The following is a 25754-nucleotide window of genomic DNA, read 5'->3' on the forward strand; positions in this document are numbered from 1 at the left end:
CGGTTAATGGTATGGACAGCTGTCGCCACAGCCTCACCCCAAAGTGGACGAGGAAGATCTCGATGCTCCAGCATGGTCCTCACCATCTCCACCACAGTCCTGTTCTTACATTCAACAACTCCATTCTCCGAAGGCGATCCGGTATTGGCCAATTCCCTCTTGATGCCATGATCTGCACAAAACCGAAAGAATACAGTCGAGGAGAATTCCCCTCCTTTGTCAGCCCTGAGAGTCTTGACCTGAAATCCAGACTCTTTCTCCACCATCACGTGCCAATCCTTGAACCGAGCAAAAGCCTGGTCCTTCTGTGAAAGAAAGTAGACCCACGTGAATCTGGTACAATCATCAACAAGCAGCATGAAGTAGAGAGATCCTCCCAAGGATGGTATCTGCTGTGGTCCACACAAGTCAGTGTGAATCAACTCCAAAGGTTTCGAAGCCCGCCTGGAAGCCTGCTTCGGAAAGGATTCCTTGTGCTGCTTACCACGTATGCAAGAACTGCAGCGTCCTTGCCTACTACCAACATCTGGCAAGCCAACCACCATCTGGTCCCGGAAGGCGCGCCGCAGAGCATCCACATTTAAGTGGCCAAAACGAAAGTGCCACAAATCTCCGACCTGAGAGCCTGTCAGTGAGGAGAGTGCAGAGAGCTTGTAGATGCCGTTCTCCACACCGCCTTCCCAAACAACTTTGCCTGTCTCATGGTCCCTTAGAGCAACTGAATGCTCCTCAAATTCCACCCGAAAGCCAGTCTTGCATACCTCATGCACTGACAAAAGATGAAAGCCCAGAGCAGGGACATAAAGAACACGCGAAGCATGCTTGCCCCCCTTGCCGTCGGGAATGATCTCCATCCGGCCCTCACTATGAATCGGAATAGTGGAGTTATCACCAATAAAGATACGAGCTGACTGCCGCTTCAGATCCAGGAAGAAGTCACGGGATGGAGTCATGTGCCTGGAAGCACCACTGTCGAGAATCCATTCCCGAGTATCCTTTGCGGTGAAGCCAACTGCCTCCTCGCTCGAAGACGATGAATCATCGGAGTCCACCATCTCCAAGTGCACAAATGCCGGAGTCTTCGCAGCTGAGGCTGAGGACTCAGCACTCTTCCCTGTCCGCTTAGGGCACTTCCTCCAGTAGTGGCCTTTCTCGCCACAATCATTACAAGATCTTTCGGCCTTCAGCTTCTCTCGTTCTGGATCAGGCTTCTTCTCGGAAGACTTATCTGGTGAAGCCTTCCCTTTGCCCTTGTTGGTATTACGGCCTTTCGACCGTTGGACAGTTAAGGCCTCCGAACCTTCGCCGTGAGGAGGGTTCGTGAAACGTTCCTCCTGGTCCAAGACCATTGGCACAAGCTCCTCCCAAGTAATGGTGCTGAGCTTGCCACTCGTGATCAACGAGGAATAGAAAGCGGAATACTGACCAGGCAAGTGGGAAAGTAACGTGATGGCCATATCTTCGGACGATATCTCTTTCCCAGCTTGAAGGACTTCCTGCTGAAGGGCCTGCAGCTTGTTAATGTGTTCCCGCATCGTCGAAGACTTTGCAGGGTTCATAACCCGCATCTGCACTTCCAAGGATATCCGCTTCATGGGTGACACCCTGTTGTACAAAGAAGCCAAGTGCTCCCATATGCCTCTCGCCAGCGTCATGTGCTTCACATGGTTGATCACCTGTGGTGTGCAATTGAGGAATATAAACGACCGGACCCTGGCGTTGACACGGTCCCACATTTGTGCCTGTGCCTCTCTGTCCTTCCTCGTCGATAAAACCTCCCCTTCCTCAGCTTCTGGCCTTGGCACCCCTTTGATAATAAAATCAGCAAGATCATATGACTCCAGAACTGACTCCATCATGACCTTCCAGATGCCATAATTGGACCCGTCCAACTGCCGATCCACTGGGAACGTGGGAAGAGTCGGAATCTTCACGTGCTTCTCTGCCATCTCGAGTAAATCCCCCATCTCGGAGAGTAACCTGAAAGGGTGGGTGGGTGGGAAAAATCTGAAAATCAGAATATATGCAAGTGGCTGTCCAGCCCCTCTGCCCGCCTTCCTCTTGCACCTTCACTTCCCGTTCAGCCCGAAACAGTCCACCGATCAGCAACCTGTTGCTCCCCCTCTTGCTCAGAAAAACGCCCAAGATCTCCTAGAGCCTAGGGCTCTGATACCATGTCAGAATATGCAGCGGAAATGATATCCAAACTTGGGTAGACAAGAGCAAGTAGACTGCAGAAAATAATCAGCACAAGAAACTGAGAGATGTGTGTAAACTCTTCTCTATACACAAGATCCCGAAGAAACTGAATGAGAAAGTGGAGGAGGATGGGGGGCAATATATACAAGCCCATGAGGGCAGTCGGCCAGCTCTAAAAGAGGCCCACGACTGAATAAATGTCCACGACTGCTGATATTAGCAGTCGGCCAGCATCTGATGCCCCATGCCTGCACAGAACAAGTCGGCCAGCACTCAGACAGCCCACGACTGATACAGATGCAGTCGGCCAGCTTCAGAGTGCTCCTGGCATCACCTGGCAGCCCTCCAGCCACTAGAAAAAAATGGGAAAAATAGGGAAAAAATACGGGGAGTGTGGAAAAATGATATACGGGCGGGCACACCCACAACAGAGGCCTTGGTGTATACAAATAGACAGGAGATGACTTCTAACAATTGCAACAGGGTTGCTGCAATTCTTGCGAGGCAGCATCTGAGAAAACCTATGGTGTGAAAGCCTTATGGCTGCATCGTGTACATGACCCTATGGTGTGAATGGCAGCCTTATGGCTGCATCGTGTACATGACCCTAGGAGATGTAGATGATGTGCATTGTGCTCTCCGAGTTTGAGACGACTGTTTGGTGGACGGATTGCCTCGAACGTTCCAAACAGCGGATTGGTGGATGGCAAACTAATGTTTGAGCTGAGGAATTTTTGCACTGAGATGCTTTTGAATGGAGGGTTAATGTTTAGATCTGAGGGTGAAATATATGCATTTCAGATGAAGTGAGATGTGGGGCACGACAACCATGGGTAGCCAGGCTTTGATGGGATGATTCAGATGCAGTAAGTTTAACCCCTGGCCAACACCTGGCATGACAACCATGAGTAACCAAGCTTTGATGGGATGTTTTAGATGCAGCAAGGTTAGCCCTTGGTGTGACAAGTACATATTTTTTTGCCTTCCATGTGCATTGTGGACAATGCTTTAGACTGCCACCTTTCTCCACTTACAAGCTTTTTCCTTTCTATTAAATAAATTGTTTATATCAGCTGTTAAATAGGAAGGAACTCATCCTAATTAAGCCCTTTTTTCATTAACCATAGCTGCTAAAATGTCTTTGATTGCAGTGCCATCAAGTATGCAACAGAACCACACTCTCTAAATTTATCACCCATGGTTTTCTTGCATACCATGCTTTGAGAGGTGTCTTATCCCCCTATGCCTCTTGCCACTTAGGTCTCTATTCCCTGGGGATCTAGGCAAGTCCATAATAAAATCCATAGTAATACTTTCCCATGGCTGAGAGGGAATAGGTAATGGCTGAAGCAAACCTAGAGGTTTTTGCCTGTCAAATTTCACTTTTTGGCAAGTAATACATGCACGTACATATGCCTCAATGTCTTTACGCATGCTTGGCCAAAAGAAATATCTCTCAATCATGCGTGTAGTAGGCATGATACCTCTATGACCAGCATAAGGTGGAGCGTGACATTCGTCCATAACCTTTGGACGCATATCCTTCACCGCACATAAGCAGTTATCCTTCATAAGATAACCCTATTGTGAGTGACCAGCCATCAAATCAGCCCAAATATGACAAAAATCAGCATCCAAATGATACAAATCACGCATAGTAGTCAATTCCCCATGTGAGGCAACCACATATGGCCTCCTGGACAATGCATTTGCTACCAAATTCTTCTTTATTTCTTTATTAATATGCATGTGTGATACAATAGGGATGGAACCTCCCTCTTTGCCAGCATGATCAACACTACCCTGGCAATATTACTTTGCCATAAACAATCTCAAAGGGGACATATCACTCGTAAGAGTGTCTACTTGTACATCATTATGTTTAACATAGTCACTTCATTGCTTTATTAATCTGAACATGAGATTCAACTGGGATGGAGCTTCCCTCTTGGCCAACATCAATAGCATGCATGCAGCCTCTATGCATAAAAGTAATCATGTTTGCCTTATACTCCTTGCATGGCTCAATGGGGTGATGCCACGACTTTCCTAGCAATACATCACATCCATGCAATAGTGCAACCAAGAAATTTTCATGATCAAGATACCCCTGTATATGAATGTGCAACTTCCCAATGATAGGGTCACTTGCACTTGCCTTCCCACAAAGACGGCCTCCGCTTCAATCTGGGGTTCATGTCCCCTACATCAATGTTCAATGTGGCTGCTGCCATCTCCACAGAGATGTAATTATTTGTGGCACAGTTATCAAACATAAAGAATGCATGTTGATCCTTAAGGTGTTCCCAAGCTTTGCAAACCACCCTCTCTTTATCAACATTCCATGTATTCCCTTGCACATCGGGAATGGCATGCACATGCACATTAACCTTTTCCTACTTCTCATTGTCCTTATTCTTGCGTTTAGGACACTCACAAAACATGTGATCCTGACTGCCACATGAGAAGCTTTTTCTCTCTTTGCTCCGAGGTTAAGCTAAACTTGTTCTTTTTCTAAGGCATCTTTGGGCTGCGAATTTATAGCCTTCCCTCCACTTTTCGCATCTTTCACATAAGGCTTAGCATGCTGTCCACCCTTTTGCAAGTTATGACACACCTTCTCTTTGCCCTTGAAAACATGATCCCCTTTGTCGGAACATTGCAAATTTGTGCTCTAACTGCTCTCTAGCAATAGCGGTTGCTATGTGGTCCTGCAAGGTAACAGATGCATATGTCAAGATTGGACTTGTAAACTGGTTGAAGCCCAAACTTGAACTTTTATTCTTCTTGGGCTAAAAAACAAACAAAAATGGTGAGACCTCCAAATATATCTTCCAAAATTTGTTCACAGAAGCTTGCCCAGACTGTTTTTGCTCTATCTTATCCCATTTGCTCATGATCTTCTCCACAACATTGGGAGGCAGGAGCTGTGCATAGAACTTCTCTTTGAACTCGTGCAATGTCTAAACAAGGCTACTAGAAAGCTTTTCAATGATCCACCAATGGGAAGCCGAGCCCTTTAGAAACATGCTCACATAGAGAATCTTTAACTTCTCGGAAAACTCCTCATCATTGAAGGCAATATCAAACTAGGATATCAAAGCCATTGCCTTGCTCACATCATATTCACCATGATAAGCTTCAAACTTGACAGACTTATCACATGCCTTAAATTCCTTAAATCTCTTGGTATGGTGACCCTCCTCATCTATCTTCCTCTTCCCCTTATCCAACGTGCATTCACATGACCATGGCGAGAAACATGCGGCACGGGGCATGTGCCCTATGAAAAGTGACCTTTGCAAAGGCGGCCTCCCAGCACTTGCATTCACAAAAGGATCCCTGCATGAAACTCGTTCTCCATGGGCATACTCAGTGACATGAGTAGGTGATACATGATTTGAAGGGTAAGAGCAGCGAAGGCTGGCCACGACTAGACTAAGGAGGATAGAGCTCCATATTGGAGTTTGGAGAGAGAAATGAAATGATATATTAACGTCTCTAAGAGGCCATAATGGCCTATGAGACACTGAGAGTACATTTGAAGTTGCTGTCTCATCAAAGAGAACAACCAAATGAAACTGAAAAGTACAATAAACTGACTATCTTACAATTATAAGAACTGTAAGTAAGACTACTAGATAAGACTCCTAGATGATATTGAGTAGAAAATACTGGAAAATGTATATCAAGTAGATCCTTGTATGCTGATCAGCTTAAGTGCTGCCCTCTCCTCAGATCAAGTATCTCCACCATGGGGTTGTCTAGAATGGAGAGGTCATCGAAGCGAGGTAGGCGCCTCTGATGCCGAGCAATAATGGCTCTGATCAGGAGATGGTGAGGATGAAGTGGTCGGGATCTTGGTGGGCGTGGCCGATGAGCACGGCATAAGACGATTGCTTTATCAATGGTGACTCCCTGGGAGCTCATGGTGAAATATCACCATGTGACATGCATGTCATGTAATCTAATATCTGATGACCATGGACATGCCACCGGTGTCCTGATGGCCCAATGGACGAGGTATCACGAGGTGTGTGGGCTGTACGCAGCGGAGATGATGACCAGATCTCGGAACACGAGAGCAAAACGCAATGCAGAAAATAACAGCACAAGAGATAGAGAGGTAGAGGCATGTAACTCTGCTCTATATACACAAAAGAATCCCGGAATGATACAATGGTGACAAGGGGGCTGGGGGCCATTTTATATGGCCCCCCAACAACCGTCGGCCTGCTGTAGGGCAGCCGACACAAAACCCCACGACTGTTGAAATGCACAGTTGGCCAGCAGTAGGGGGGGTCGGCCAGCATCAGGGAGGTCCACGACCTGTGCAGAGCAGTCGGCCACCTCCAGAGTCTCCACAGATGCAATCAGCTAGGTTCAAGGTCCTCCTGCCACTACAAGACTGCCTCCTATGCCACAGAAAAATAGGGAAAAATGGGGGAAAAATACGGGAAGTGAGGAAAAATGATAAGACACCTACAAAGGGCAGGCACACCCACAACAGAGGCCCTGGTGTATATGTATAGACTGGAGATGACTTCTAACACCCCCTCTGAGCTCCTGGCTGTGAAACCAACCACAGGGAGCTGGGGTGCCGCTTGAGCAAATCCTGAGATAGCGACTTCGTGAAGAGGTCCACCGTACTATCCTCCGTCGAACAGAACTCGTAGCAAGATGTCATTAGCAACAACGATCTGTTCACGAACAAAGTGCCTCTGGATGACCATGGGTTCCTCCAGTGGAAGCCCAATCCTGCAATGCAACCTCTGCACCCTCACCACTTCATGAGCAGCATCACAAGCGGCCCGGTACTTTGCCTCTGTTGTCGACAAGGCAAAAGATGACTGCCGCTTACCGCTCCATAAAACTGCTTCTGGGCCTAAAGTCGATCTCCTCGTGTCCGGATCTCCTCCCCAAACTGAGTCACTCCAACCGTGGAGTTGGACTCCATCAATCAATCCCCCTCCCGTGTCAAGAGTCCATGATCCTTCACATGCCGCAAAAACCACAGGAAACGCAATCCTGCCTCCCAAAGAGTCATCTGCAACCATGAGCTCAACTGCCTCATCAGGAAGCTCTCGTCCAATCTGGTCTCCATCAACCAGATCAATGAACTATTCTGCTTCTGAGTCAGAGGCATCACACTGCTCACAAGAATCAACACCTGTTACGATGCAAAGCCTAGTCCTGGAAACCTGCTAAAGACCACGCTAAAGACCACGCAAGGCCTGCTGAAACCTATCAACCACCCCCTCTGAATCCGAAACCACAAAGCCTGGAGTATGCACCTCCTTCTGCAAGTAATCAACTGCCACCTGCCTAGCTTTCCGAAAGGTCCCCGTGGAAGGAACATCCTCATCTACAGGAGGTTCTTTGTCCCAAATACTACGAGACATCATAGCATAAGTTACCTGTTCAGTTTCCTCTGACTGACAAACACAAGAACTACCAACATCAGTACTGGAGAGTTCCTGCTACCTGCTGTCATCTACTGGCAAGCTATCCACCATCTGGTCCCGGAAAGCCTACACCTGCAGCGTATCCACACTTAAGTGGCCATTACCAGATTGCCACTCATCACAAAGCTGAGGACCTGGGAGAGAGAGTGTTGAAAGCTTGTAAACTCCATTCTCCACTCCGCCTTCCCAAACCACCTGGCCTGTTGCTTTGTCCCGGAGAGCAACAAAATGCTCATCAAACTCCACCCGTACGCCAGTCTTGCAAACCTGATGCACTGACAACAGATGAAAACCAAGTGACGGAACATACAACACCTGGGAGGAATGCTTCCCCCCTCTGCCATTGAGAACTATCTCCATCCTGCCCTCACTGTGAACTAGGATAGTGGATGTATCCCCATTAAGAATGTGACCAGAATACTTGCAGAGCTCTTGTAAATCAGAACGGGAAGGAGTCATGTGCCTGGAAGCACCACTGTCTAGAATCCACTCCCGAGTATCCGTCGCGGAGAATCCTCCAACCTCCTCCTTGCCTGAAGAAAATGAAACATCGGTGTCCATCACCTCCAGGTGCACAAAAGCCGAAGTCTTCATGATTGCTGCTGAGGGATCTTCACCCTTCTCGGTCTTCCGCTTGGGACACTGCCTCCAATAGTGGCCTTTCTCCCCACAATCATTACAGGTCCTCTCTGCCTTTAGTTTCTCGCAGTCAGTTAACGGACTTCTTCTCAGAAGACTTCTCCGATGAAGCCTTCCCTTTGTCCGTGTTACGGCCTTTCGACCGTTGGCCAGTTAAGGCCTCCGAACCTCCACCCCGAGGAGGGTTCGTGAATCGTTCCTCTTGGTCCAAGACCATGGGCACAAGCTCCTCCCACGTGATGGTGCTGAGCCTGCCACTGGTAATCAAAGACAAGTAAAATGCTGAGTACTGAGAGGGCACGTGCGACAGCAACGTTATGGCCATGTCCTCTGACGATATATCCTTCCCAGCTTGAAGCTTGTTAATATGCTTCCGCATCGTCGACGGCTTTGCATGGCTCATAACCCGCATCTGTACTTCCAAGGAAATCCTCTTCATGGGCGATACCCTGTTGTAAAGAGAGGCCAAATGCTGCCATATACCTCTGTCCAGCGTCATATGCTTTACATGATTGATTACCTGCGGTGTGCAGTTGAGAAAGATAAACGAACGGACCCTGGCGTTGACACGATCCCACATATGTGTCTAAGCCTCCCGGTCCTTTCGGATCGACAGTAACTCCCCTTCCTCTACTTCCGGCCGTGGAACCCCAACAACGACGAAATCAGCGAGGTCGTAAGACTCCAAAACAGATTCCATCATAACCTTCCATATGCCGTAGTTGTTCCCGTCCAACTGACAGTCCACCGGGAACGTGGGGAGTGTCAAGATCTTCACATGCCTCTCGGCCATCTCAAACAGATCTGCTATTGCAGGGATGTACACTGAAAAGGGTGGGTGGGTGGGAACAAAGAAGAACTAACACCTGCAAGTGGCTGTCCAGCAAATCAGCCCGCCGTCCTCTTGCTTCTCCTCTTCCCAAACAGTCCCGAACAGTCCACCAATCAGCAACACAACAGTCCCCCTCTTGCTCACACAAATCCCAAGAACTACCTAGAGCCTAGACTCTGATATCATGTCAGAATACGCAGCAGAGATGATGACCAGATCTGGGAACACGAGCAAAACACAATGCAGAAAATAACAGCACAAGAGATAGAGAGGTAGAGGCGTGTAACTCTGCTCTATATACACAAAAGAAGCCCGGAATGATACAATGGTGACAAGGGGGCTGGGGGCCATTTTATATGGCCCCCCAACAGCAGTCGGCCTGCTGTAGGGCAGCCGACAAGACACAAAAACCCCACGACTGCTGAAATGCACAGTTGGCCAGCAGCAGGGGGGGTTGGCCAGCATCAGGGAGGTCCACGACCTGTGCAGAGCAATTGGCCACCTCCAGAGTCTCCACAGATGTAGTCGGCCAGGTTCAAGGTCCTACTACAAGACTGCCTCCTATGCCACAGAATAATAGGGAAAAATACGGGGAGTGAGGAAAAATGATAAGACACCTACAAAGGGCGGGCACACCCACAACAGAGGCCCTGGTGTATATGTATAGACAGGAGATGACTTCTAACATGGGCTGGGTTGCTGGTGCTGAAGAAATCTATTAGGATCCTCTGTCTAGGTACATCATGGCTCGGTCTCCTATCTGCCAAGAGGGTCTGTGTGTGTCCCCTGAGCTCAAGTAGGAACAATCCCAGGCATCTCTGATCCTCAAACTCACGTACAACCCAAAACCCTCTCGGAAGAGGTAGTGATATATCCCTCGGATCTCATAATAGACTGTACATCGACAAATGTAGTGCTCCTCTATCTCTGCCTCCTGGTAGCATAGCTGACAAATGCGGTCATCCGATGTCTGATGCACATATTGCCCTGTCTCAATCCGTAGCTGGTGTGATGAGGTACGGATCTATCCAATAGCACAATGTATCCCATGTGATAGGTGTACATCCATGTACGCTGGGCAGGTGATAAAACCATCTGGTGAGAGGTGCAAAAAATGGCTCTTGTAATGAGCAATTTTCGTGCCTAAGGACTCAAGGGGACTAGTCCACGTCCTCTCTATGTACACTCTGACGATATCCATCCTAATCACGCGGTCTTGCTCTGAGCGGGTGAGATCCAAAAATGGACAATCCATGCTGTGTACTGAAATGGTGGGAGTGCCTCTATCCGCAAACCATGTAGGTCAAACCATGATCTCATCTTAGCATTCCAGCAATGAGCATCTCCATCCTCTACCAATTGTATGGATGAGGTCAATGCCAATCAGGAGTACCTTTGCTGAGGGAGCTTCCATAGCCGCTGTAAAAAGGTAATGTAACATGCGGAAGCTCCGGGGAGTCTTCTTTCAGCCCTAAACACTCTTGGAAACCTTCTGACGCAAAAACGCACCATTTGATGCAAAAACGCAGGTAGAGAGAGAGTAGAGAGAGAGAGAGAGAAGTGCTGGAAATTCAGTATAATCTATGGTACAAAAAGGGTACATGTCTGCAGCCATGGGCTGCCTTCATAAAAAGGTGGTTAACACCAAAATCTGTTCCCTATGGGACCTCTAAGGATCCAAACCCCTAGTGGGATTGAATGACTACAACATAGAGCATGTGCCATGTGGCCCTATTTATATGGGTCTTTGGACACTCTTTATGCTGGCCGATTGCTGGTCGGCCAGTTCCATGTCCATACCAGCTATTCGGCGCTGCCCGACTTATTGTAAATGCTGCCTGACTGGATCTACTACTTGTTTATGATGCGCCTGCTGCCCACATTCTGCTGACGTCAGCCGACAGCTCTTCTGGCAGCCAGCATCCTCTGTCCTGCAGCCAACAGCCATCTGATCCATGCTTTGCTCCAAGTCCTGCTCCATGTCCACCTCAGATGCTAGGCCTGAAGCTCCTACATTCTGGTTCTACCTATCTTCTACTGGTTCATGGTCTTTATCTATTTGCCTCTTTTGGATCTAGCCCTGAGAATGTCCATGGCATCTGTGATGCACATGACATCCCCCTCTGCTAAACTTGATGACGGGAATCCAACCTGTTCTTGGATGACTGTCATCATCCCAATCCTGTCCCGAAGTCCCTTTGTCATCATCCATGCCTGGCAAACCCTTTTCTTTGAAAATCCGGTCTGTTCTCCAAACCACTCTGTCTCTGATGAAGATCTATGCATCGGTCTTCCTCTAGTCCACAATCCATTCCTGCCCTGACTCTGAACACCCTCTTGGTCTTCTTTCCTGGAACTGAGTGTGGCACTCTCACATCACCCTTGGAGGATCAACCTCCCTTGGGACCGTTACCTGAGAACCTATCTGGCTCACGGAACTGCCATCCCCATCTGGCACTGTGGAACACCACCAACAAACCTCCTGGGAGTTCTTCCCGATCTGTGTTCCTTGCCTTGGGCTTTAAATCCGTGTACTTTCCTGTACCTTGGACCTGTACACCATCATATGGGACTGAATTAGCGTTTAGCTTGGCTGAGCCTGATGCTCTGATACCAATGTAACATGCGGAAGCTCTGGGGAGTCTTCTTTCAGCCCTAAACACTCTTGGAAACCTTCTGATGCAAAAACGCACCATCTGATGCAAAAACGCAGGTAGAGAGAGAGTAGAGAGTAGAGAGAGAGAGAGAGAGAGAGAGAGAGAGAGAGAGAGAGAGAGAGAGAGAGAGAAGTGCTGGAAATTCAGTATAATCTATGGTACAAAAAGGGAACATGTCTGCAGCCATGGGCTGCCTTCATAAAAAGGTGGTTAACACCAAAATCTGTCCCCTATGGGACCTCTAAGGATCCAAACCCCTAGTGGGATTGAATGACTACAACATAGAGCATGTGGCCCTATTTATATGGGTCTTTGGACACTCTTTATGCTGGCCGACTGCTGGTCGGCCAGTTCCATGTCCATACCAGCTATTCGGCGCTGCCCGACTTATTGTAAATGCTGCCCGACTGGATCTACTACTTGTTTATGATGCGCCTGCTGCCGACACTCTGCTGACGTCAGCCGACAGCTCTTCTGGCAGCCAGCATCCTCTGTCCTGCAGCTGACAGCCATCTGATCCATGCTTTGCTCCAAGTCCTGCTCCATGTCCACCTCAGATGCTACGCCTGAAGCTCCTACATTCTGGTTCTACCTATCTTCTACTGGTTCATGGTCTTTATCTGTTTGCCTCTTCTGGATCTAGCCCTGAGAATGTCCATGGCATCTGTGATGCACATGACATCCCCCTCTGCTAAACTTGATGACGGGAATCCAACCTGCTCTTGGATGACTGTCATCATCCCAATCCTGTCCCGAAGTCCCTCTGTCATCATCCATGCCTGGCAAACCCTTTTCTCTGAAAATCCGGTCTGTTCTCCAAACCACTCTGTCTCTGATGAAGATCTATGCATCGGTCTTCCTCTAGTCCACAATCCATTCCTGCCCTGACTCTGAACACCGTCTTGGTCTTCTTTCCTGGAACTGAGTGTGGCACTCTCACATCACCCTTGGAGGATCAACCTCCCTTGGGACCGTTACCTGAGAACCTATCTGGCTCACGGAACTGCCATCCCCATCTGGCACTGTGGAACACCACCAACAAACCTCCTGGGAGGTCTTCCCGATCTGTGTTCCTTGCCTTGGGCTTTAAATCCGTGTACTTTCCTGTACCTTGGACCTGTACACCATCATATGGGACTGAATCAGCGTTTAGCTTGGCTGAGCCTGATGCTCTGCTACCAATGTAACATGCGGAAGCTCTGGGGAGTCTTCTTTCAGCCCTAAACACTCTTGGAAACCTTCTGATGCAAAAACGCACCATCTGATGCAAAAACGCAAGTAGAGAGAGAGAGAGAGAGAGAGAGAGAGAGAGAGAGAGAGAGAGAGAGAGAGAGAGAGAGAGAGAGAGAGAGAGAAGTGCTGGAAATTCAGTATAATCTATGGTACAAAAAGGGTACATGTCTGCAGCCATGGGCTGCCTTCATAAAAAGGTGGTTAACACCAAAATCTGTCCCCTATGGGACCTCTAAGGATCCAAACCCCTAGTGGGATTGAATGACTACAACATAGAGCATGTGGCCCTATTTATATGGGTCTTTGGACACTCTTTATGCTGGCCGATTGCTGGTCGGCCAGTTCCATGTCCATACCAGCTATTCGGCGCTGTCCGACTTATTGAAATGCTGCCCGACTGGATCTACTACTTGTTTATGATGCGCCTGCTGCCGACACTCTGCTTACGTCAGCCGACAGCTCTTCTGGCAGCCAGCATCCTCTGTCCTGCAGCTGACAGCCATCTGATCCATGCTTTGCTCCAAGTCCTGCTCCATGTCCACCTCAGATGCTATGCCTGAAGCTCCTACATTCTGGTTCTACCTATCTTCTACTGGTTCATGGTCTTTATCTGTTTGCCTCTTCTGGATCTAGCCCTGAGAATGTCCATGGCATCTGTGATGCACATGACATCCCCCTCTGCTAAACTTGATGACGGGAATCCAACCTGCTCTTGGATGACTGTCATCATCCCAATCCTGTCCCGAAGTCCCTCTGTCATCATCCATGCCTGGCAAACCCTTTTCTCTGAAAATCCGGTCTGTTCTCCAAACCACTCTGTCTCTGATGAAGATCTATGCATCGGTCTTCCTCTAGTCCACAATCCATTCCTGCCCTAACTCTGAACACCGTCTTGGTCTTCTTTCCTGGAACTGAGTGTGGCACTCTCACATCACCCTTGGAGGATCAACCTCCCTTGGGACCGTTACCTGAGAACCTATCTGGCTCACGGAACTGCCATCCCCATCTGGCACTGTGGAACACCACCAACAAACCTCCTGGGAGGTCTTCCCGATCTGTGTTCCTTGCCTTGGGCTTTAAATCCGTGTACTTTCCTGTACCTTGGACTTGTACACCATCATATGGGACTGAATCAGCGTTTAGCTTGGCTGTGTCACGATTGTGACTTAGTTCATTATACAGTCTCCTTATGATTACAGATACTGAAGTGACATGATTACAGAGGACCCCTACACTTGGATGGTCACGACTATTCACTCAAGAGACATGCCTCTTCATCAAGAGCCACAATCCTTCGACGACTGGTCACACCCCTTCGCTCTAGGGTTGCAACTCTTCACCCAATGGTTGCAGCTATTCATCCAAAGGATGTGTCTCTTCGCCTAGAGTCATGACTATTGGTCATGGGATGTGTCTTTTCATTCGTGTCTCTTGGACTCCTATATAAGGAGCATGTTGTATCACAATTTCAATCATTCAATCAATCAAACATCTGTGTTCAAGTCTACTTTCAGTTTCAGTCTTAATACACAGATAGTGGATGAAATACTAAGTAATAACAGTAATCCTCACAGTGGTATCAGAGCAAAATTTTTCCTGGGCCTCCGGTTGTGAGCCTCTCACCCTCTCCGCTCTACTCTCCTCTCGGTGTTGTATGGAAGAAGCAGAGCGATGGTGGACTTGGTGTGAATCCTTGCTCGCAGTAATGTAAACAAGCAGCAAACTTTTTTCCGCCCTGTGAGATGCCCAAACCCAAACCCTAAAATCAGTCCAAACCCTAACCCTAAAATCAGCCCGTCCAAACCCTAAAATTGGGTGTAGCAAGTGTTGAATGGAAGAGCAGGAGAGAATGCCCCATTTAATTCTACCCAATTTTGCCAATTTTGCTTGATTAAGCATTTTCCCAATTTTCTATTAAAAAAAAAAACGATGGGAAGCAGAGAAGCAGAGAAGCAGAAACTCACATCAAAGTGCTTGTAGTATGCCTGTATTCTACTGGAGGCCCTCATCGCGTCTTTTCGGGCTGCATTTCTCTCCACGCAGGGTCGCCACCTTTCGATCCTGCCTCTTCACGTTTTCTTTTAAAAACGTGATGTTTCATATTTAAAAAAAAAAAAACGAAACCAAAAGCCTTATAACTTAAGGCTTACATTAAGCCTTTTAATATACGTGGCTTCCACCAGCCACGTAAAGCAGCCACCCAACGGCAACTAGCGGTAGCGCACGCAAGGAAACCCGCCAGCGCAAGGAAGCCCAAGCCGCCGGCCAGCGATTATAAAAAAAAAAAAACAAAGGAGTACCCCACGGCCAGCGTTCAGCACAATCTTTTAAAACAAAAAAAACCAACGGGCGTACGCTAATGTGAATCGGCACCCCCAACCCCCCGGATGCAGCCCTCTTCATGTATGCCCCTCTTGTCTTGGCAATGACTTTCTTGGCATGTAAGGCTTCCACCAAACCCTGCAGTGCAGAATTTTGTTGCTGTCCAGAAATTACAACAAGCATAAAGTGTTGAAAGTGGCCTCAAATCCTCATTTTCTTCACCGATTTTCCTTCTCGGGCATGAAATGAAGGCATTTCAACTACTCTTGAAGCCTTCTCTGGCTACTTTTTCGTCACACTTGATCCATGGTGAGCCAAAGCCTCCTCAAGCTCCCGACAAGCAACTTCTCGGCGTACAACACCCACAACAGGTTTCTTGTCCTCAGCACAGTTCTGTAGAGACCACCAGACATGAAATAACTTCGTTCGAGCCTCTGCATGCTCATCGCAAACATTCTCAGCATTACAACAGTTATGAGAAAGGTCAATCTTTGAATCACTATCAGCAAAAGCCAAAGCAGCAACATGAAGCTTCCAAAGGATCACATCTTGGAAAGAAATCAGCCATATCAAGATGGGCTTACTTAGTGGCACGTGTGTCCGACCCTAGTCAAGTACTCGGTCGTGAGCGTCGCGACGTTGGACAAGTTTCCCCTCGCGAGCAATGCCCTACATTCGAGTCCTTGCAAGCTCTTGGTGGCAGTATTGAAGACTTACTCATTCTCACGTTGTGCAAGAGGATCCTTGCGAGGTCTAAGAGGCGCAAAAAACCTCAACCTCCCCCTTCTACATTGGAAGCCTTAATACCTGCTGAGAAAGCTGAAGATTCAGAAGATTCCGGTACATGTGTGACAGATACAATGTCCACAACCCCTTTTCTTGCCGTGACCCAGGCAGAAGCAATAGCCTCGTCACCGCCCATGCAAAACGGAGTCTTTGCCTCTGATCAGATACCTGACGCCATGGTGAATGATGCTTCTTCTTCCAAAATGAAGACTCCAGTCCTTACCTTCAGTGGTGCAAATGAATCTTTGGATATAACTTGTTCTGAGAACAACTTTCTGAGCAAAGAAAAGCATATGGAAGATATTTCTTCTCAACCTACGACAACACTTGAAGACTTTTGTGTTCCAGAAAAATCAGTGGAATCCCTTTCAGACATCCAACAGGTGGTTGTCGCCTCTGAGCAGGAAAGCGTGGTGACACAATCAGATAATTTACCAATGGTTTCACTTGAAGCAGATAAAGATTCAATCTTTTCTTGGACAAAGCTCGAAGGTACCAATGATGTTAACAAAAGTTCTACTCAAGTTACAGATATGATTCTCATGCTTTTGGTAAAGATGAGACAAGTTGCAGATGCAGTTAATATTCAGTTTGGTATATGCAAGATTGTTATGGTCAACAATAATGCCATGACATGGGATCTAGCAGCTAGAGCTTTGGATGCAGAAGCAATTCAATCATTTCCCTTCTTCCAGAGTCTCAACAACTACCCCTGGGTTTTATTTTAAATGGGAGGGAATGTCACGATTGTGACTTAGTTCATTATACAGTCTCCTTATGATTACAGATACTGAAGTGACATGATTACAGAGGACCCCTACACTTGGATGGTCACGACTATTCACTCAAGAGACATGCCTCTTCATCAAGAGCCACAATCCTTCGACGACTGGTCACACCCCTTCGCTCTAGGGTTGCAACTCTTCACCCAATGGTTGCAGCTATTCATCCAAAGGATGTGTCTCTTCGCCTAGAGTCATGACTATTGGTCATGGGATGTGTCTTTTCATTCGTGTCTCTTGGACTCCTATATAAGGAGCATGTTGTATCACAATTTCAATCATTCAATCAATCAAACATCTGTGTTCAAGTCTACTTTCAGTTTCAGTCTTAATACACAGATAGTGGATGAAATACTAAGTAATAACAGTAATCCTCACAGGCTGAGCCTGATGCTCTGATACCAATGTAACATGCGGAAGCTCTGGGGAGTCTTCTTTCAGCCCTAAACACTCTTGGAAACCTTCTGATGCAAAAACGCACCATCTGATGCAAAAACGCAGGTAGAGAGAGAGTAGAGAGAGAGAGAGAGAGAGAGAGAGAGAGAGAGAAGTGCTGGAAATTCAGTATAATCTATGGTACAAAAAGGGTACATGTCTGCAGCCATGGGCTGCCTTCATAAAAAGGTGGTTAACACCAAAATCTGTCCCCTATGGGACCTCTAAGGATCCAAACCCCTAGTGGGATTGAATGACTACAACATAGAGCATGTGGCCCTATTTATATGGGTCTTTGGACACTCTTTATGCTGGCCGACTGCTGGTCGGCCAGTTCCATGTCCATACCAGCTATTCGGCGCTGCCCGACTTATTGTAAATGCTGCCCGACCGGATCTACTACTTGTTTATGATGCGCCTGCTGCCCACACTCTGCTGACGTCAGCCAACAGCTCTTCTGGCAGCCAGCATCCTCTGTCCTGCAGCCGACAGCCATCTGATCCATGCTTTGCTCCAAGTCCTGCTCCATGTCCACCTAAGATGCTACGCCTGAAGCTCCTACATTCTAGTTCTACCTATCTTCTACTGGTTCATGGTCTTTATCTGTTTGCCTCTTCTGGATCTAGCCCTGAGAATGTCCATGGCATCTGTGATGCACATGACAGGTAACTACTTGGAATAGGGCCTCGGTCCCTACTGGTGCGGCACCCAACTCAGCCCGAACAATCTCATGTGGTACCGATGATTTGCTCTGAATCATGCGGGCAATCATCATAATTAGTGGTCTCTCCATATGCCTCCATCCCTCATCCGTCCCTCTCTGAGATCTGTGATGTATGCAGGGCCCCAAATTGGAGCTTCGTACAGGAGGGTCGATGTGACAAGTGTATCAAACTGTATGTGTGCACACTGCCTCTTAAGTACCCCCAAGGCTGCATGCCATCGAGCTAATCTAGCTGCTGCTGCCTCCTTTAGGGAGAAACGCGGCCCTATGAGAGAGAGAGAAAGAAAGAAAGAAAGAAAGATATATTAAGCGTCTACTAAAGACCCAATGCGCCTATGAGACCAAAGTGATATAATAATGTCCATGACATATCTCATCATTGTTGGAGATGCAATCCACACTTCTAGAGAGAACCAGCTCATGTGATGAGACTGGGTTTGAATCTTGGCAAGTTGAGGTTTCTACAAATTGGATTACCGGAGGTCACCTAACACCTTAAGGTTTTGGGGTCTGGATGGCTAGACCAATTTGTGGATCACCTCAATTAAGCGTGCTTGTGCAGGAACACAACTGGGATGGGTGACCTCCCGGGAAGTGGGAGGATCCATGTTTCCAACATGGTATCAGAGCCCAAGTTGTGATGTTGGAAGCTAAGACCTCAAAGTGTGGCTTGAGGGGGGGTGTTCGAGATGCAATCCACACTTCTAGAGAGAACGACCTCACGTGGTGAGATTGGGTCTAAATCTTGGCAAGTTGAGGTTTCTACAAATTGGATTACCGAAGGTCACCTAACACCTTAAGGTTTTGGGGTTTGGATGGCTATGTTGGAAGGTTGGCGATTTTGAGCGTGTGATCTATGGCTAGAAGGTGCCTTGGATTATCCCATAAGTGGAAGCATGGGAAGTTGAAGAGCCATATATAGGCTAGAGTGGCACCTTGTCATAATCATCTCCTCCGGTCGGTGTTTTGGGAGGCAGCTCATCGGGAGATCGGTGGAGGGATGCTACAGTGCCCGTTGGGGGTGTTCGTGGAGCTCGATGGTGATGCGTCTCCTACATGCGTTAGTCTTCCCCGCTGCGCATTCTGACATGGTATCAGAGCCCAGGCGTGTGTGGTCCTGGGCGGCTCAGGCGTGTGTGGTCCTAGGCAACCCCCTCACGCCTCGGTGGCTTGCAGAGCTCGAATCAAGGGAGGGTGTTGGAAGGTTGGCGATTTCGAGCGTGTGATCTATGGCTAGAAGGTGCCTTGGATTATCCCATAAGTGGAAGCATGGGAAGTTGAAGAGCCATATATAGGCTAGAGTGGCACCTTGTCATAATCATCTCCTCCGGCCGGTGTTTTGGGAGGCAGCTCACCGGGAGATGGGAGCCCGGTGGAGGGTGAAACCGATCCCGTCAAGTGGGAATAGACTCCGTTGGACACTCACACGCGTAAATAGCACAACTTAAATATCACAATATGAATGGACAACTCAACAACAATTGAAAAACTGAAATGAAATGAAATGATGATCAAAGGACACTAGCACTGGGGCCGGAACGGGCCGACCCCCCCCCCCCCCCCCCCCCCCTCAATATGTGATATATTATTGGGAGTATTTAAGTGATACAATGCTCCATGGGTTCAATGAACCAGATGATGTCCATGTACAACTGAGATGAAAACAGTTACCAAACAAGAGACTTGAAGTAGACGTTCGAAGGAGAGAGATCCACTTGAAGAGGTCTAATCTCTACGGTCCTGTGCCTTCACTGGAATCCGCAGAGAGCGCCCCACTCGTGTTCTAGGACCACGCACAAACATGCGCTCCCGTACTAACGCCTGGCTCTCCCGATCTCGGCGCCCATGGACCGTGGTTCTCCAGAAGCTTAGACTACGGCACCGAACGGGTGTTAGCAGCAGAGAGTATCCCTTGTAAGATTTACACCAAAGACCTTTGCTTAAATCTCAATCCACTTACCTTGTAAAATAATGGATATGGCCTTCAGAAGTACTAGGTACCCATGTATGAAAGGAGAAGTCTCTATTACTGCTGTTGCTGCCAGCCCGCAAGTGAGAGAGTCGCCTGTAGCTCGCTAGTGGGAGAACAAGTATCAGAGGCGCTTGAGTGCAGCTGCATGTGGACTAGAGAAGGACACCTAGGCACAGCCGCCTGCGGGCAAACGAGGGAGGGCCTATGCGCAGCCGTCTGCAAGCAAGAGAGAATGGCGCCTGGGCGCAGCCGCCTGCTGGCCAAAGAGGAGTGAGACCTATGCGCAGCCGCCTGCAAGGTAGAGAGAGTGGCGCCTGGGCGCAGCCGCTTGCTGATGACCAGAGAGGAGTGAGACCTATGCGCAGCCGTTTGTGGGTAGCCAGATGAAGAGGTCGCCTGCACAGCCGTCTGTGGGTAGCCAGATGAAGCGGTCGCCTGCACAGCCGTCTATGGGTAGCCAGATGAAGCGGTCGCCTCCACAGCCGTTTATGGGTAGCTAGATGAAGCGGTCACCTGCACAGCCGTCTATATGCAAGAGGAGGATCACCCTGAGCGATGGAAGGGGCACACGTCCGCCGACAGCTGGCCGGCCCACCTTGCTTGCATGGAGGCGGCCAGTTCCAAAGGTTCCAAGGTGCACCCACCCCCACACACATGAGGGGTTCCCTTTCCCACCATGACCCAAACGTGGGTGCCCAAAATGGGTGCCCACCCTTCTAAAGGTACCATGAAATATTGGGAAGGGTGTCCACTCATTAATGAGTGAAACTGCAACCTTATAAAAACAAAGGTTAAAAAGAATGCTATGAAATAAACAAATGCAATACACTTACCACCTGTTCACACGCAATAAAACTCGTCAGAAGACAGAGCAAACTTCACGACTCACTAGCAGGCGTCCCCGCTCAGTAAGTGGCACGTCAAACAAGCAAACACAAGAATACAAGTCACGCGAAAACAGTTCCAAACATGCAAAACATGAATGCATGTGCAAACAGTATCATGGACATATCTCCCGTTCATGGAACAAGTACTAAACATTTCTGTCAGTCACAATGATGGCACAACAGAAAACATAAATCCCGGTCTTCCTATGGAGTGACAGTCCCATAGGTAAGACACAGATCCAGGCACGAGCCTCCCTATGGAGTGCCAGTCCCATAGGCAAGACACGGCACAAATACTGGCTCTTCCATGGTGTGACAATCCCATGGATAGAACACAGTCCAGGTCATACACGGGTGGCACCAGTTTGGCTCCCGTCCATACGACACCATCCTGCTAACACACGGGTAGCACCAGTCTGTTGCCCCTTCACATGAGACACCGGCTTGGCCTCATTGAACGAGACACAAATCTAGAGATGGACCAAATGGTCGGCCAATTGGTGACATCCCCCTGGGCTTCTAAAGAGTTGTCCTCAACTGAAAAGCCTCAAGATATGCCTGCAACAACTGTGGGTAATCAACAAAATAATCCTCGTTTACCCACTTTGCATCAATGGGTAAATAATTCTTGAACTTCACAAGGTATCTCCTGGAAAGCTTTCCTGCAGGTAGCTTTCTCTCCTTGTGAAAGACAATCTGTTCTGGCTGGAGGATCTCCTCAAGCTCATCAATCTCTGGCGGATCTTCTGTGACAGGCTCGTCAGGATCTGGTCCGACATACTTCCAAAAGACTCACATGAAATGCATTGTGAATCTTCCAATGACTAGGTAAAGCAAGCCTGTATGACACTTCATTGATCTTTTGAATCACCTTGAAGGGTCCATAATAGCGAGGAGAAAGCTTAGGATATGATCCTTCTCGTCCTGGCCTCTTCCGAAGCCTAGCTTTCTCAAATTTCAGCAAAACCCAATCACCTTCTTTGACTTGCATGTCCCTTCTATGCTTGTTAGCAGCCATTTTATGCTTATCTTGTGACCTTGCAATGGTTGTTCGTACCTATGCAAAGGCTACATCCAAGTCACGAACATACTCATCAGCTGCAAAAATCTCATCCTTTGTACGAAGGATGTGTGGCAAAACCACTCTGCCATAAATAATCTCAAACGGGGCCTTTCCCGTGGAGACATGGATCGTATTGTTGTAGGCAAACTCAACAAGTGGAAGATACTTCTCCCATGCAGTCTTTTGATCTACCACATAACACTTCAACAAATCCAACACGGCTGAATTTGCAGCTTCACTTTGGCCATCCGTTTGGGGATGATAAGCTGATGAAAACCCAAGTTTTTGTGCCCATGTTATCAAATAAAGCCCTCCAGAAGAGGCTCGTAGTCTTGGGATCTCTATCCCCAACAATGGATTTAGGCATACCATGATGCTTGAAAATATTAGCAAGAAAAAAGCTTCACCATATGATCAACTTTAATGGTTTTCTTGACGGGCAAAAAAAAGAGCTTGCTTGCTAAACCTGTCCACAATGGTCCAAATAGCATCATTACCATGCTGGAATCCTTCAGTGGGGAATGCTGATTATGAGCCAATAACTCACATATTTAGGCAGTGGATTATAATAAAAAGCACACCTACAAATAGCTACGTCTTCTCACACTGGTCTATGTCAAAAGTGGCCTATTTTATTCACTCATTACCTTAAATGTTCCTATCCAGGGCCACCCCTATGCTTAAGTCTACAACTCTAACCTCAATGATAAAGCTAGTCACGTTTTGATTTTCAGGGCCATAGCAATCACTAATTCTTACTTGTTTCCTTCCCTGCAGCTGCTGTGAGGAAAGAAATTTCTGATGAAACTGATAGGATTACTGGGCGCAGTAGACAAATTTCACCTGTCCCAATTCATCTTAGCATATACTCTCCAAATGGTGATGCCAAGAACGCTAAGAGTTTTTGCTTGATACGTATAGGGTACAGCAGGCCTCTCTGCTTGAATTCTTGACCTAACAAACTTCTTGGCTGTTGCTTGCAGTCGTCAACTTAACACTTATTGATCTTCCAGGGTTGACCAAGGTTGCCATTGGTAATGTGGCTTCATAAATTCTGCAGCTTCTTTACCTTAAACTCCATGTTTTTTTTTCCTTTTTTAATCATATTGCTGTAAGCTTCTTTGACGGTGAAAACATGCCTGCTTACAGAGGGACAACCCGAAAGTATTGTCGCTGACATTGAAAACATGGTGCGCTCCTATGTTGAGAAGGTTGGTGTCTCTTCCTCACATTTTATGTACATATCTATGTGTGCACATGTGATTCGACAGGATATTGGTGTAGTTCCTTTCTATTGGAACAAGCAATGATGTGCCCTTCTTTGTATTTATATGCAGCCAAATTCTCTCATACTTGCAATATCTCCTGCAAATCAAGATATTGCCACTTCGGATGCAATAAAGCTTGCTCGTGAAGTTGATCCTTCAGGTTAGTAGATGCTTATCATTAGTCATGGACTGTTGTTGAATATTCGTTCATTCACTATAACTTACATGTATTGGCAGCTTTTGTGTTTTTAACACACACATGTGCAGTTTCACACAAATGCACACGATGTTTCAATATTTTCTGTCATGACGACAATGCTCACAAAAAAAGAACTTTCTCCTGGGAGAAATGCACACAATGTTTCAATATTTTCTGTCATGACGACAATGCTCACAAAAAAGAACTTTCTCCTGGGAGAAATATACCATATATTTAGTTATAGGCGTTGACTGAGTGTAGACTGGGGGGGATTCAGACCTTTTGCCTGCCTGGGGAGTGCAAGCCCTATACCACCAGGCTAGAACTTATATATACATACATGATTACATTTTTTTAATTGTGTGCGTAAGGTTCTTCCCTCTTTTGTGGACATTGCTTGCGCCCCCTTCTTTGCTTTGATGACCCTCCCCTGTGCACATATAGATTCACCTTGCATGACTTGGTCTCATGCTTCCCCTCTATACCAAGTTCAGAGATGGAGGCACTCACGAAGCCATCTGGCTCGATGAGGAGTTCTTCCAAAAGTACCCACAGATATTGGCGGATACTTGGAGGCCATGCAACTACCACCAAGCTAAGCAAGAGGGAATGCCACATGCACCCATGCAGTGAGGTGCCATGTGACACATTGGCTTACTTTTACAGATTTAGTATTATTTGTTGTACAATGTGACCCCATTGTGAGCCCCAGTCCATGGACATGTTAGACATGAGCTACATAGGTCTTTCCAAGCCTTAGGTGTCTAAGAATCTGTCACTTAGCCCACTTGGAGAACAATCAGTTCATGCAGGTTACCTTAGCATAGGCATACCATAACAAGCATGTAGAAGCATTGGTTAGCAAGGGTAGTCAAGGCTTTAGGCCAGCCTAGGTGCCTTGCACTTGGCAGCCCAAAGGCCACCAAAAGGAGGCCAACCAAGGGGCCGGCAACCATGTCGCCCAGCCATAGAAGCCCAAAAGGGGCCTGTCGGCCAGCATGAGGTGCAGTCAGCCAGCAGCAAAACAGCTGCCCCCACAACCCACACGTGTGCAGCGCATACATATATATGATTTACACTCAGTCATGAGCATATTCAACAGGCCGACATCATGCTTGCAAAACTGACAAGCATCAGATGAGAATATATAATCAGCCCTTCAGTGCCAAGCTTAAATCATCTCATTCTCTCGCAATTCAGTGCCAAGCTTAAATCATCTCATTCTCTCGCAATTCAGCAATCAAACAATGGTGGAGTTACGTGTGCCTAAGTCTTTTGGCTTGTGCATACATACACTTCATTGTGCTTCAGTCCAAGGCAGCCCAAAGTCTTCTTGAGCATTCAGCCTTCATTCTTGCATCTCCCTCAACAGATCTAGGTGTGCATAAGGCTTCCGGAGTAGCTTCATAGTTGTCTTGAGTCCACTTGATGGTTAAACCAAGATTTGGTCTACATTGTCCTTGCGTTTGGCAATCCTCAGTCAACCATCATCAACCATCATCAGGAAGTTTTCTGCAGTGTAAAGAAGTTCTCCAAAGCAATAAAGTAAATACTCCTGCTTGCGGGAGGGGGGCTTAAGTGGGTAGATTGAGACCCAATCTGGTGTCGACTCTACATTCTCTCTCTACAGCTCTATCTCTTGGGAAAAAGAATAAAGTGGATCGCTTCATGCTCACTAACATGAAGGAATAAAGAAGGCCTTGCTATGTGTCACATGATCATACCGGTTGCATGCTGCAATCACGTGCTCGGCTTTTGCTAACACTCTCCACTGTGAAGTGTAGGTAGACAAATCAATATGAGGTAGTTGAGTGGCTACTAGGCTAGTATTAAGGTCATGTGCTTCTCTCTTTCTACACTGGCCACTAAAGTGTAGGTAGACAAGTGAATATGAGGTAGGGTTGCTTTTTCTAATCAGTAAGATGTTTGCGGCTATTTTTCTACTATGCTTTTCCACCCAGCCTTACTCCTGTTAATAAAAAACCTCAAATAAAATGTTAGTGGGACAATTGATAAAGTAGTTCTATTGTCATTTTTGCAGGTGAGAGGACTTTTGGTGTCTTAACAAAGCTGGATCTTATGGACAAGGGTACCGATGCTTTGGATGTAAGATTCTTAGATCTCTGTGATCATACAGGTGTTACAGGGTGGTATTATGAATATACACAACGTATTCAAGGAAAGTAGATGAACCTAGCCTTTTCATGAGGAAAGTGGAGTATAGCTTAGTTAAATAGATGATGAATCTTGCACTGAGTCCAACCTTATTTCTTTGCTGTGCCCTTTTATTT

General features: G+C 47.3%; 1 protein-coding gene across 1 annotated transcript in view; it reads left to right on the forward strand.

Annotated features, from left to right (window-relative positions):
• LOC147630903 (phragmoplastin DRP1E-like) overlaps positions 1-25754 on the forward strand; it is a 73691-nt gene that overhangs the window by 16610 nt on the left and 31327 nt on the right. Inside the window, exons 4-8 of the mRNA XM_086809280.1 lie at positions 22774-22875; positions 22980-23030; positions 23146-23207; positions 23334-23424; positions 25505-25569. Coding sequence (XP_086665406.1) covers positions 22774-22875; positions 22980-23030; positions 23146-23207; positions 23334-23424; positions 25505-25569 — 371 coding nt within the window. The remainder of the gene's footprint in view (positions 1-22773; positions 22876-22979; positions 23031-23145; positions 23208-23333; positions 23425-25504; positions 25570-25754) is intronic.

This window comes from Cibotium barometz, chromosome 15 (genome assembly GCF_041138505.1).
Source record: "Cibotium barometz isolate CiBa-2024 chromosome 15, ASM4113850v1, whole genome shotgun sequence".
Lineage (NCBI taxonomy): Eukaryota > Viridiplantae > Streptophyta > Polypodiopsida > Cyatheales > Cibotiaceae > Cibotium > Cibotium barometz.